This window comes from Camelus bactrianus, chromosome 3, assembly GCF_048773025.1.
Source record: "Camelus bactrianus isolate YW-2024 breed Bactrian camel chromosome 3, ASM4877302v1, whole genome shotgun sequence".
Lineage (NCBI taxonomy): Eukaryota > Metazoa > Chordata > Mammalia > Artiodactyla > Camelidae > Camelus > Camelus bactrianus.
This window is the reverse complement of record NC_133541.1, coordinates 62708851-62722692: the sequence shown is the minus strand read 5'-3', so window position 1 is coordinate 62722692 and position 13842 is coordinate 62708851. Positions and strand designations below refer to the sequence as shown.

Sequence of the window (13842 nt, the reverse complement as noted above, 5' to 3'; positions counted from 1 at the left end):
ACCAAAAAATGCTAGTATGTCCATAACTGGCATACCTGTCTGTCTGCAAATTCAAGGATCCCATGAGATGGCTTAAAGTCTTCCAGGCCAGCGCTGTCCAGCATTGCTTTCCAATAAACATTTACTGTCCCAAAGCTTCCAGCCAGCCGGACTACAGGAACTTGAAGAATGTTCAGGGGTGGAGGTACCTCATAGGCAGTAATAACTCCATCAACATCCTTAAAGTAAAGGATATAAGTTAAAATGCACGACAGTGGTAACTCTTATAAGCCATCAGTGTCTAAATTTATTATTTCTCCATAAGTCCTTATATTTCTGTCTTCAAAGCAGGAATCAATAGCTAGATATAAATATGCATAATAGGTCTTCAGAACTCTTAACTTTTAAATGTAATGTAAATAAACTTGCTTAATCTGGTCTAGTTCAAAGAGAAATAAGAATTAGTCTGTAAGACAAATTTTCAGACAGATATTTATAAATATCTACAAGTAAGGCCAATTATTTTTCAGAAAATATGACACTGGCCAAGTCAACAGGTATAAGCTATATTACTATATTACTACAAATATATGAATATATTACTATAAATATATGAAAATTCATCTCACTCTGGTAACATGAAACTTAAAAACTCCTCTAGGATCATCATTTTCTTCGATCATTATCTCTGCTATTTCCATTCCAGGCCTCCACACACTTGGCTGTCCAGCAGAGAAGCCAGAGTTCAGCAGGTACACTGCAGTGACGTTGACAATAAATCCTTCCTCCAGCTCAGGGGCATCATCCTGGGAAGGGGAGGGATGATATTTTATTTTTCAATTTCTCATTGGAAGTATAATATTTTTCAGTAAAGAATAAATGACTGATCACGGGAATGGACAGCTCTGTTACAAATATAGAAAAGATTCTTTTATATATTTTAATACATTCCTACTGACAATTTCAGAATCTTAGGGGATATTCAAGCTTACCAGCAATGTTTCAATGGCAGCCTGACACTCATGAGCAACTAAAACAATTGTTAAAAATCTATCCCGCAATTTTGATCACACCCTATTGAATACATTTTACCTATATAAACCCTCTCAATTTAGGAGAAACTGGTAAATGCTACATACATCTTAGAAGTGAAAGCTCTAGACTTGTAAATCTAACTATAATCCTGCACTTTAATTAACTTTTCAAAAAATTGTTACCTTACGTTTCACTAGGTAATAAAAATTCCAAAGATAAAAAGGGTATCTAGTGAAAAGGAAAAGAAAACTCTGCTCTTCCCCATCCCTGTCTTTCCAGAATGTCCTCTCCAGAAGCCACTATTATTTAATACCACTAACATCGCTATTAGTAACACTTAACATCATTATAAAATATTATATTTATTTAATGGTATATGATATATATTATTATATTCAGTACTGTAATATAAACAATGTTTAATTATATAATATTACTAAAATACTACTAACCAATTTCAGTTTCTTGTGGATCATTACAGATGCATATACACATTCTCCTTAGACACAGGAGAGTGAGAGCCCTAAAACCAGCTCTAAACCATCAGAAGACTAATCTTAATTCAAGCAATCGTACCAAGAAATGAAAATATTGCCCTATGAAACCAATAACAAAAATAACCAGATTGATTTGGCCATTTTATTAATTCAGTCATTAGTTTAAAACAACTAACAAACCAACAGAATAGAGGATCCAACTACACTATAATCAATCCAAATTCAATGCTTCAAGTTCCTTCAAACAATATTTCAGTTTAAAAACAAGCAATACACTTACTATCTTTATCTTTCAGCTATAAAATATTCATTATTAAATATTAGGGTGGCCAGAAACATTAGAGGACTCACATTTTTACATTTAAAGAGCATCCTTTTTAAAAAAGATTTTACCTATAAGAGCATCACATTTTTATCTCTAAGAGCATTTTCCTTTATTCTACATCATATTTACTGCAGCCAAGACTCACCGGCAAAATGGCAATTTTAACATAAGTTTCCTTTATGTTTTCTTTCATTACCATCATTGTTTCTTGTAGTAAATAATCTTCATTCTCAGTAGCTTGATTATTTACATGTAGTGAGAAATTGGGTTTAGCTACCAACTGAACGGCTATGTCTCCAAGAAGTCCTTTATCTCGAACAATTCGTAACTGAAGAGTGGTGATGTTCTCTGTGAGACACACACATCTCAAGTAAATAAGCTTTTCTATTTGCTGCTGATGCTATTCCAAGCACTCAGAGTAGAATGCTCTGCACTACTGCATTTAGACAGGTAAGGAAAGAGAGGTAAAATAAAAACAATACACTCTCCGAAAGAGTATTTTGTGCTTCATCTGCCTTGTCTCCAAAGTTGTGTTGAAACTCCCCGTACACTGCTAGCACCGTATCCCAGTTCTAAACCCTCACCTCTGGTTCTCTAGTTCACTTTCCTTTGTTGCAAAAGTCATGCACCTTAACAGAAATTACTGAAAATATTAGGAAAGTGCATAACTGCAGGTTGAGCAGAGGTGATAATTACAAATGCTAAGACGATTCTTTGAAAATAAAAAATTAAACACACAAAAGTCATTGTTTAATAACTAAACATTAAAAGAGCAATTTCATTCTTATAGTGAGGTGGCTATCACAAAGCTCAAAGTATTTCAAAGCATCTGTTTTTTATTTCATTTCTTAGGTTTTTTAAATTTGATTTGCCATATAAACGAAAAAAAAAAAAACATGACTGTCAATCTTCCCTACCAGTCTGTAAGTTCCTAGTGACCAAATATTGTGTCTTTGCTCTCAGAACATGTAGCACAATTTCTGATACTTATTAGGTGTTTCAGAAATAACTGTTGAATGGGTAACTGAACAGATCATTTTATTTTAAGACTACTGTTTCTGTTCCCATATATAAGACAGACAGACCCAGGTGTATAATTACATGTCATTTTTTCCATCAACTATTTAAATGAGAGGTCCTTGAAAGATGTCCATGTTCCTGTCTGAAAATTATAGAGCCTTTGCATAACATATTCTTAACACATACATATTATATAAACTTTTATTCAAATAAGTCAAATGACCTTTATCCACAAAAATCTATTAATTCTTCAGTTGATAAAAATGGTTCTTTAGGTAAAGATTTCAACTCTAAACTCAAAGGAAATACAGAAATAGGGACTGATCACTTACACTTTACAGAAAAAATACTATTCTAGTTACTGCTTTGAGTTTAACAATTAACACCTCAAGCAGCATATAAATTTTTCTGTGTTGTTCGTTGTTTCCTGTAACTACTAAAAATCTACAAAGGGGGAATTCTGAGTGAGGAAAGAGAAAAGATAAAGAATAAAAAAAAATAAAGTAAAATAAAAACCAAAAGCTTCTACTACAATGATATACTAAAATATTAACATTTCTGTTATGACAGTAATGTCTCAAAAAGCAGAAGTATTTCACATAGTAGTATCACTGAGTGATAGATAACATGATCATAAAATTTAAAAAGTAAAAAGAATTGAGTACAACCTGTCAAACTGAAAAACGTCATATAAAAAAGTTTACATCCCTAGTAAATATTATCCAATAAAACTTATTAGAACCTGAAAAATATTTAACACGATTTACCTTTAGGCTCTGTCACTCTAACAAAGAGAGACTCAGCATGCCAGCCCACCAAGCCATAGGGTGAGTCATTGGGCAGAGTGGTTAACACAGACTTATTTCTTTTCTGATCAATAGTGGCACCTTTTGATGGGTCCTCAACCCCTTCTGTGATAATACGAATGAGCGTCACAATCACAATCTCTGATAACTCTGGTAGATCATCAGCAAGAACAGTCAGCGTAATTGTAGACAGTGCCTGGCCCTCAGAAAATGAAATCTAAAATTTTAAAGAAAGAAGATTTTATTTATTTTCTAGCTATCACTGTGCAGTAAAAATATCCAAAGATTAGATTATCTTTTAATACTGACCATATCTTACATAATGAGATATTTAAGCAACATAATATGAGCTTACAAGTCCATCTAATGTCTTTCATATGAGAAGTGAAAGATTGTTAGGAAAAAGAAAGAAGTAAGCCACTACTAAAATTTAAGCTAATAAAACACGTAGCTAAAATGTCCTATCCTGAAGCCTACATTTGACTAAATATTGAGTACATACTATCTCTTTCTGGAAATGTATGTCCTAGGTACCATATATAAAAATCTGGGAGAAATAAATAAATAAATAAATTCACATTCACAGGAAAAAAAAAATCTGGGAGAAGGGCGTAGCTCAGTGGTAAAGTACATGCTTAGCATGCACAAGGTCCTGGGTTCAATCTCCGGTACCTCGTGCATGCTTAGCATGCATAAGGTCCTGGGTTCCATTTCCAGTACCTCCATTAATAAAAAAAAATTTTTTTTAATCTATAAACATAAAAAAGTATCATAGTTTAAACAATTTTCTCTAAAAAATTTTTGCTAAAAATTCTACTTCCCTTGTCTAAACTCTGAACAGATTTATTATTTAACAATGAATTAATTAAAGCAGAAATAGAGAGAGAAAGATAGGCAGAGATAGAAATCCCAGCATCTTTCTCCTCCTTTGTGTCTCCATTGCCTGAAGAGTCAAATCTGAATTTGCTAAAAGTCATCTGAAGTCCTTTCTGATAGGGCTTCTGTTTCTTGACCATGCCACTTCCCACTGTCCCCTATCTCATACCTTATTATCCAGTAACATGGCTACAAGCGATTTGTAACTATTCAAACTAGCATTACAGAACTATTTTCTTGACACTCATCGCTCCACCTAAGAAAGGCACTTGAGGACAGAAATTCAAGAGCTTTATTAATAAAATTAGGAGTCAGAAAACTACTGCCCTTTGGCCAAATCCAGTTTTTATAAATAAAGTTTTATTGGAACACAACAAAGCTCATTCAATAACATATTACCTTTTGCTGCTATTGTGCTACAAAGGCAAAGTTGATAGCTGGGAAAGAGACCATATAGCCCTCAATGTCTAAAATATTTTTTGTCCAGCCCTTAACAGAATTTACTGATCTTTGGATAAAATAATTAATTCCTCCAAAATACAGTGTACACTTAAGGTACAATTATGCATTAAAATTAGAAATAATTTTAATCAGGCTTATATAAGAAATATTAATTGGAGAAATATAATTCAGAACACAAAGAAACTGAGAAATACAACTTACAGTTTTGGTACCTTGAATAAAGTAAATACTAAATGCAATAAAATTTGCCATAATATTCTTAAAAACACGAAGCTCCAATCACCTCTCAAATGATACAGAAACCTCAAAATGTTGAACCGTAATACACAACTGTCTTTTTTAGTAAAAGGAGAAAACGTCATACAATTATGAAGAGAAACATGAGTAAGAATGACACCAGTCTTTTTTAAAGACAATTTCACAAGAGGTCTTTTAAAAGCACCCCTCAAAGAAGCACTTGGGCAAAACACACAGATTAATCTATGAAACCTAAGACAAGTCAAGCAGAAAACCCATCTTCCAGTTAGGCTCTAAAGGCTACTTGAACCCTCTTTGTGAATCATCTACTTCTTTGGCCCATTCTGAATCCATTCTTGAACCTGTGCCACAATTGTGTACTATCCTCCAACAGTAGATAATGTGGTCATCTTCCCAGACCCCTTCTTGGGGCTGATGAACCCATCCCCCGGGTGCTGGGAATAATAGCTTCTGTATTTCTCACTGGGAACTGCCCTCAGCTGCAGAGAACTGTTTCTCCCAAGGTTATGCCCCAACCAGAAGGTGACCAGAAATGAAAGACAGCTGAAACAGGGATGCAACATCACAGTCCCCTCACCCGAACTGGAAACAACTCCAAAGGATCAGCTCAGCTCCAGAACTCCCTCAACCTCAGGCGTTCTTGCCTGTGGATCAACTTCTCTCTGCACATGCTTGCTTTCCTCACTTCCTTATAGCTGTTCTTCCCAATAACTTTCTGCCCACAACTCCCAATTTCAGAGTCGACTTATAGAAACCTCAACCTATATCACTCAGCAACCCCAGTTAACTTTTCCATATGCCAGGCTGTTTTATTTGGACTTATTCACTATTTATTGCTTCTATGCTACTCAAATATTGAAATCACGTTTCCAGCCACAGTTGGTTTTCTCTTTCTGGCAGTGTAATACACCCATAATCTGGCTAACCAGTGTACTGAATCTCAAAAGGGATGATGTTTTAACGGATAATTCTGGTATTATAGGGGGAAAAAAAAGAAGAATCACAACAATAAAATTAACCTTAAATTGTATCTCTCTCTATGTTGATTAGTAGGAATCTCAAACTCAAATACTTCATCCATAAGGCAGGGTTTGGTCCCATGCATCAACAGTAACCATAATTTAAAAGTGACTCGCCTGTAATTTTGAAAATTACATACCACTCCTGAGGTAGGAAATATATCACTAATACTTCCTGCGGCTTCCCACGCTACGGTTACACGACCATATGTTCCCTTTAAGCGCTCAACGTTCAAGGTTACTAGGCTATCTTGCTCCATTTCTTCCACTTGCTTATATAACGAATTCTGAAAAATACACAGGAAGTCATAAACAGTTGTTTGAAATTACCTAAGCAGACTTCTATTTCGTGCTATTATGCATTTACAAACTTCACACTACTAAGCAACATTATATTAAGTGAAAAACTATTTTAAAAAACAGTAATATAGAATGACCATGATTTTACTTTAAACATGTACGAATAAGTAGAACATATTTGAATAGCTAAAAGACTAAGAGTAAATGAAAATTCTTGCAGGATTTTTATTCTCTTCCAGGTTCTGTATTTTTCAATTTTTCTTCAATAAACATACATTATTTTTATACTCAGAAAGCACACACATTTTTTAAAGGAGTATACATAGCATGTAAATAGCTCATAGAAGAGAAATGTCATAGACAGAGTTAGGGGAACAAAGAAGTCTTTTTCTTCCTTTGTGTTAAGCTCCGGCAATCCCTCTAGGTCTTTGTTTCCTGTTTATAAAATAACTATTTGGTCTACGTGGTCTCCAAGGTCCCATCCAAATGTAAAGACATCATAAGAGTCAGGGAGCTCTCTATGATTATTTACAAATGTCTCTTATCCTTAAATTCACATCCTCTGAAACATTTCTCCAGGTGTAATGTTTCCATGGGTGATGTTTTATTCTTAGCTTGTGGTCTTTACAACTATTTTTCCTGCCAGAACTATCCCCTTCCCTCAGGTTAGAATTCCTTACTCACTTCTTCTCATCTACACTTCCTTGTCTCTTTCCTTTGTTCCAAACTGATTTCTGCCTCTGTGTGACTAAAACATTCCTCGCCTAACACTTGCAACTTCTCTTGCCAGCCATTTAATGAACTTCTCCTCAAAATTAATACTCCAGAGAATCTCTTCTTACAACAACCCTGGTTTATCCATAGGTAAAAAAAGCAAGAATATGGAGTATCAAATTTTTTGATTTATTTATTTATATTGAAGTATAATCAATAAAGATGTTTAAAAATCTTTCCAGTAAGATTTTTCTCTTCTTTTTACTTACCTTTACTTAAGCTGAAAAAAAAGATACCCTCAATTTCTGAAATGAAATTACAAAATTTCATTTAAGCTTATGAAAGCTTCTAGTTAGAATGCTAATTTGAGTATCTATCCAATCCTATAGCACTATTTTTACACAGCATTTTAACACATTGTTACAGATGTTACATAGTAATAAAATCTTGCTCAAGGCAATCAAACACTTCTACAGAAAATGTCTTGATTTTAAAATATGCATATAATTTGTTCACAAAAGATAATGCCTTTTAAAATGAGAAGCCTCTCTCTGGCTTCATGCCCTCTATTAACAAGGGTTAGTAAAATGAAGATTTAACACAGCCAGAAAATATTCAAGAAACTCATTATCTACTGACTCTCATCTTGAAACGAGGTTGTCCAGACACAAGAGGCTTATCTTGAGGAATTTTACCAAATGGATTGAAGGACCCTAGGATACTATTTATTGGCAAGGATCAAACCACAGTGATTTCACAGCTCCATAACAATTATTAAACAATCTTCATGAAGAGAGATCTACGCTTAAATACTTGAGGAACAGAATGTACTCTCCATCTGCAGTAAGGCTTTGGGTGAGAAGGTGAAGCCGAGCCAGCAGAGCAGGAGGGTTCCTGCCCAAGGAACCTGTATGAGATCCTGAAAAGGCCATGTGAGTGTTCTGTTTCCTTTCCTGAACAATGACTGGTTCAGAGTAAGCACCTACTGTGTGCCAGGTACTTTTCTGGCCCAGGGAGAGCTGTGAAGAAAGCAATATGCCAGGGAGCATACTCCTCAATTTCAGTAAAAAGAAACTGACAATAGACAAAGTAGGCCATTATAAGTGCCGTAGGAAGAGCAAGGAGAAATTAAAAGCTGCAGTAGGATGGTGGGAGTTGCAATCTTTCATCAGAAAAGAGCTTTCTGGTAAGATGGCATTTCAGCAGAGAGGAAACAAAGTGAGGAAACAGGTCATGTGAATACCTAGTGGGGACAGAGGTAGGCTTCTCTCTTTCTAACCCTCCCCCACAGCTCATATCTGAGAGCTAAACTGTCCTACATTGTAGCCACCGGCCATTTCAAGTGCTATTTGAAATGTGACTTGTCTGAGACTGGAAAAATGTACACTGGATTTGAAGACAAAGCATGAAGAAAAGGATGGAAAATATTTCATCAATAATTCTATGTTGAATGCATGCTGAAACGATAATACTTCATGAAATACACTGGGTCAAATAAAATATAATATAAAAACTGATTTCACCGGCTTTGTTTTTGTTTTTTTTTTTTTTCTCCACTTTTTTCACGTGGCTTCTATAACACTTAGAATTACCCAGGGGCTCACATTACGTTTCTGTTGGGCAGAGCTGCCTCAGAGGAAGCTGACTTGCCTTTGGCTCCAGAGATGGGACAGACTGAGTTAACACTGTGATCCTACAACGCCTTGCAAGCAATGGAATCAGGGCATTAGTAAGTCCAAAATTCCTCACTTATCCCCCAAGACTACTCTTCCTAGCGGTGGCCAGTATCTTGGTGAAAGGCACATTTCTGCACCCACAGTTCTATCATTTGTTGCTGAATCATTGCAGCAGTCTCCAACTGGTCTGTTTCTGTCCTTACCCACTTATAACCTAGAGTCAATTCTATGAACAGAATGCCCGTTTAAAGTGCGAGTTAGAGCACAATGATCTTCCACCCCAATTCTCCAAACACTTTCAATTTCCCTCATAGGTCAACTTCATGATCACACTACAGGGCTCATATGGGAAAGAGTTTAGGTAGCAAGGTCAACTGCTGTCCTTCAAAACCTCTCTCTCTCTCTTTTTCTCAATACACAGAAGTAACAAAGGCAAACGACAGTAATATATTTGCAGTGTACGTTATATTTGCAATCTGCTTCACTATTACTCTCTGGAAACAAGGGTAACAGCAGAGCCAAACTCCTGGACCAAGGCCAACTGGTATATTTCAAACTTAAACTTATAAAAGGGATCAGTACAAATAAAAAAGTTTAAGACAAGTTGACTCCAAGGTCCAGTGTGTAAGTCTGTAAACTGCAAGCATCAATAGAATTCACCACATAATACAGAGTAGGGAGTGAAGCAGGGAAAGGAAAAGAAGAGAGGCTTAAGACACTAAAAATGTGACTCACTGAGTGCTGATAGCAGCTAATAAATAAATACAATGAATAAATCATTTGATTTCTAAGTGTGGGATCTTTACCTGAGCAAATCCAACAACTCCATAGGCATCATCATTGGACAGAATAGTTATTTTTACATAACCATTAATATCAATCTCTGCTCCTCCTTTGGGATTTTTAAGCTGAACTCTGAAGGATTCATCTTCCTCTGGAACTATATCATCAAGGATATTCACCACTATTACAGCTTCCTCGTCTCCAGGTTCAAATATCAATTCACCTGAACTAGCATAAGAAGTATATATAAGTAAGTCAACTACAACAAATTAAAGACATACAAATGGTAGATTAACCATAACACTCTCATAACATTATTACTGAAAGTTTTCAGAAATCACATTTCATAAGTAAAATTTCCATACAAAATGTTCATATAATACTGATTAACTGAGTAAAATAGATATTAAAAATGGATAATAACCAAACTTGTGGCTTATAAATAGCTCTTATATTTTATATCTTTTTTCAGTCACTAAAGAGAGACTTAGAAATTAGATATCATATAAAATTATGGTGAGATAAAGACACTCAGCATAAAATGTTGAACCTACCTGGGAATAAAGTCAGACTGGCCAGAGATGTAGGCCAGTTCGTATAGGTGTGAGTGGGTGGCTCCCGCCAGAGCAATCAAATTCCTGCTTGAATTAAGGGACTTTACTGTAACAGAGGCTGCCTCAAGTGCAGAAGGTGCTTCCAGAATAAAAGAGAACTGATTCAGCTCTGAATTCCAGCAGTAAAGAGCAGACACAGCTTGACCAACAAGAAGTATGTGGACTGCAGGAAGGAAAGAAAAGGCAGAGAGAATGAAATGTGAATGTCATATCCCACACTCCCTGCATGGGTAGCTCAGCAAAACCCTCCCACCTCTCAAAGTTCCTTTTTGATTGCTGAAGTAACTAAATACGATTCAATTTCTGAAACAACTGGATAAAAATAATAATTTGTAAATACCGTGGAACAATCAAGTCAGCCTGACAATGTACCCACAATCCACTTAATTTAAAAAAAAAAAAATCACTGGATGATAAAACCCAACGGATTCTGGATTCTTTTGTATTCATCTTAATATTTATTTATTTATTGGAGACCACGGTAGGATGTTTTTAAAACTGAAAAATACCCATAATCCCACCACTAAATGTTTCAGTTTTGTATTTTTCTTTCCAGTCATCATCCACGTGAATTTATAACTGACATAGTTATAAACAGTCTAAATTTAAAAAGTTAATTAAAAAGCTTAATGCTGTATTTCTAGTATATATATTATAGTTTTATATTTTGCTACATTCAGATTTATAATTTTAATGCATAGACACTAATCCTAGGGCTGACCTTTAAATATATTTAATAATTCTCCTACATTGGATGTCTACTGCTATTTACTAACTTTTCAATATTAGTGAGAGACAGGGTTCATCATTTTAATTATTTTCACTTGATAAATTCTTAAAGGTGTCCAAGGATATTAACAAATTTATGATCTTGGTGTATATTCTGTCAATGCTTTTTGAGATGTTAGTAGGAAAACATGCTGTCAATAATTCAAAGCAATGGCATATTACTTGTATTTACAAAAATTAGGATGGGAAAGAGGGCTTACTGTGTACATACCATTAAGCAATCTTCAGACTTAAAACTCGGAAGAAAGGTGAGAAATCATAGAGAAACATACACAAATTCCAGTACTTGGAAGAACACATCGGAATAGGAAGTTATCAAATAAGATTAACCAGGCATTAAAAGAGTACACAGAACCAGAACTCATGAGTCTCTTTTAACATTTTAGTCAATAGGTTAAAATGGAATAGTCCATATCCTTACTCTTAAATAACAAGAACTACTGATCATGTTTACTTATGGTAATTAATTTAAGTACTATTTCAGTTCAGTAACTGTTACATAGCAAGGATCAAGAAAGGCTGCTATTAGTAAACTTGCATTTTTAAAACTAGTCAAATGTTTTCAAAAAGCTCTGTGAAACTGTATACATCAGTAAAGAGCAGACTCCTCAGATGAATCTCTGCATCTCTCAAGTTTAACTGATTCTACAGTCCAAATCAAAATCATAAACTAAAGTATTCTGAACATCACTGACTATATATCTTAACCCTTGGAGATAGACCCTATTTGATTCCACACAATCATATTAGGATAACAAGGCAGCGAATAGACAATCAGACATTCAGAGTAGGAAATGTCGGAGCTGCGTATGTGTATGCAGAAACTACTTTCTCAGAAAATAGACATTTATGTTTGTTCAAGATCATGAAATTGGGACACAGAATTTACACGGGGAAAAAAATTCCCTAAATCTCTACTCTGGGGAACAGGATTCTAACTAGTCCTGATTATAAAATTCTCTTCCATTTAGCACAACTATTTAAAAAAGACAAAAATATGCCAAAGGAAGGCAACTGGATAAGATTATTTAAAAAGTAAGTGTAGATAAAGAGAACTTCTCTGACTAAGTGCTAGATAAAGCATTCCTAACGTTCAGAGATCTGGGAATGTAAAGAGGGACCAGCAAGAGACAGAGCAGCCAGGGAGGGCTGCATGGGAAGCAGCGTCCTCAGGAGAGAGCTGAGTTCCAGAGCAAGGAGATGAAGGGAAGATTCTGAGGAAGGTTTGACATACAGTGCAGCTGCTCCACAGGGCATAATGGAAGGGTTTGGAGAGTTGGGGGAGGCTAGAGTTGAGCATCTCATGTGAAAATTAGGGCTCATATGGTGCAAAGAATGTTAAGACCACATGGAGAAAACAGTTTCTTTATCCCCAGGAATTTGGTCTTCTTAAAGGGTGATGAAACAGGGATAAAGGAAGGGATGAATTAATACAAGTGATGTCCAAAGGCCATGATTTCCAAAGGCGATAGTTCTGATGAAACTGAGAGTGCTCAGGTACTAGGGAGGGAGGGGTAAGTTTTTCCAGCAGCATCCAGAGCTTTGAGGATTAAATGAGATAAAGTGAGGCACTAGAATAGGACCTGGGACATAATAAACATTCAGCAAGCGTTAGCCACAGATTTCCATACTTTCTGACTCCTTTTATCACATATTCTCCTTTACCTGCCCTTTAAAAAGTGGAATTCAGCAAAAGTTGGTTTGAAGGCCCCTTCTTTCATACTGCACAGTCTCTTTGTAGACAATTTCACCTCTGTCTGTAGTAAAATGACTCTCTTCATGCATAAACCTCCAATGTTCAGCTGCAGTCGAGGACTCCCTTTTAAGCTCCAACCAGTTAACACTTATTCAGTATCTGCACATGAATGACTCAAAGGCATCTCAATTTATCCCAATCAAATTCAGTACCTCTGTCCCCCAAAGCCTGGATTTTTCCCCCAGTGATCACCATAATGGCCAGAGGACTATCACCCATTCATTCGTTGCAGAAACTAGGGTCAACCCGGACATTCTCTCTCACCTGCCCCCCATGTCTAATCTATCATCAGTTCCCTTGGATTATGACTTGTGAAACAGCTTCTGAATTAACCCACTTCTATGATTTTGCACCCCTATCACCTACCACTTTCCAAGCTCAAACATTCAAGATATTTGGTTTGAATTGTGATGTAACTGTCCACTGATCCAGCTTGTGTTCAGACATTCTCTTTTACCAGCCTCTAAGTTTTTCTCCTATTGGCACTCAAAGCTCTTTTTTTAAAACACACACACACACACACACACACACACTCACACTCACACTCACACTCACTCACACCTGCACACAGTCTCTGTCTCTGTGTCTGTTTCTCTCTCTCTCTCTTTCTCTCTCTGCAACCTTCTCTTTCTCCATCTCCTCATCACATTCTCACAAAAGGCACCCTAATACTTTAAGGATAAAGACAAGAACCCTGTAAGTCCCTATCTGCCCATCTGATTACACCTTCGGTTATACCCGTACCACTCGCCTCTCACTGCCACACTGGCCTCTTTCTGGTTCTTTCCTAAAAGCACATGCCCACTGCCACCCTCTGCCCTCTGCATGCTGCTGGAGGCTGCCTCGTGCTCAAATCTGTGCCCCATTAACTCCTACTCACCTTGTAGTTCCCAATTAAATGTTTCCTCCTTAGAAGGCTTCCTGAGCATCCCT

General features: G+C 36.0%; 1 protein-coding gene across 1 annotated transcript in view; it reads right to left on the bottom strand.

Annotated features, from left to right (window-relative positions):
- ADGRV1 (adhesion G protein-coupled receptor V1) overlaps window positions 1-13842 on the bottom strand; it is a 471474-nt gene that overhangs the window by 311358 nt on the left and 146274 nt on the right. Inside the window, exons 51-57 of the mRNA XM_074360351.1 lie at window positions 10305-10527; window positions 9774-9978; window positions 6418-6564; window positions 3624-3879; window positions 1982-2184; window positions 609-785; window positions 36-218 (exon numbers count right to left, since the gene is read on the bottom strand). Of these exons, the coding sequence (XP_074216452.1) occupies window positions 36-218; window positions 609-785; window positions 1982-2184; window positions 3624-3879; window positions 6418-6564; window positions 9774-9978; window positions 10305-10527 (1394 nt within the window). The remainder of the gene's footprint in view (window positions 1-35; window positions 219-608; window positions 786-1981; window positions 2185-3623; window positions 3880-6417; window positions 6565-9773; window positions 9979-10304; window positions 10528-13842) is intronic.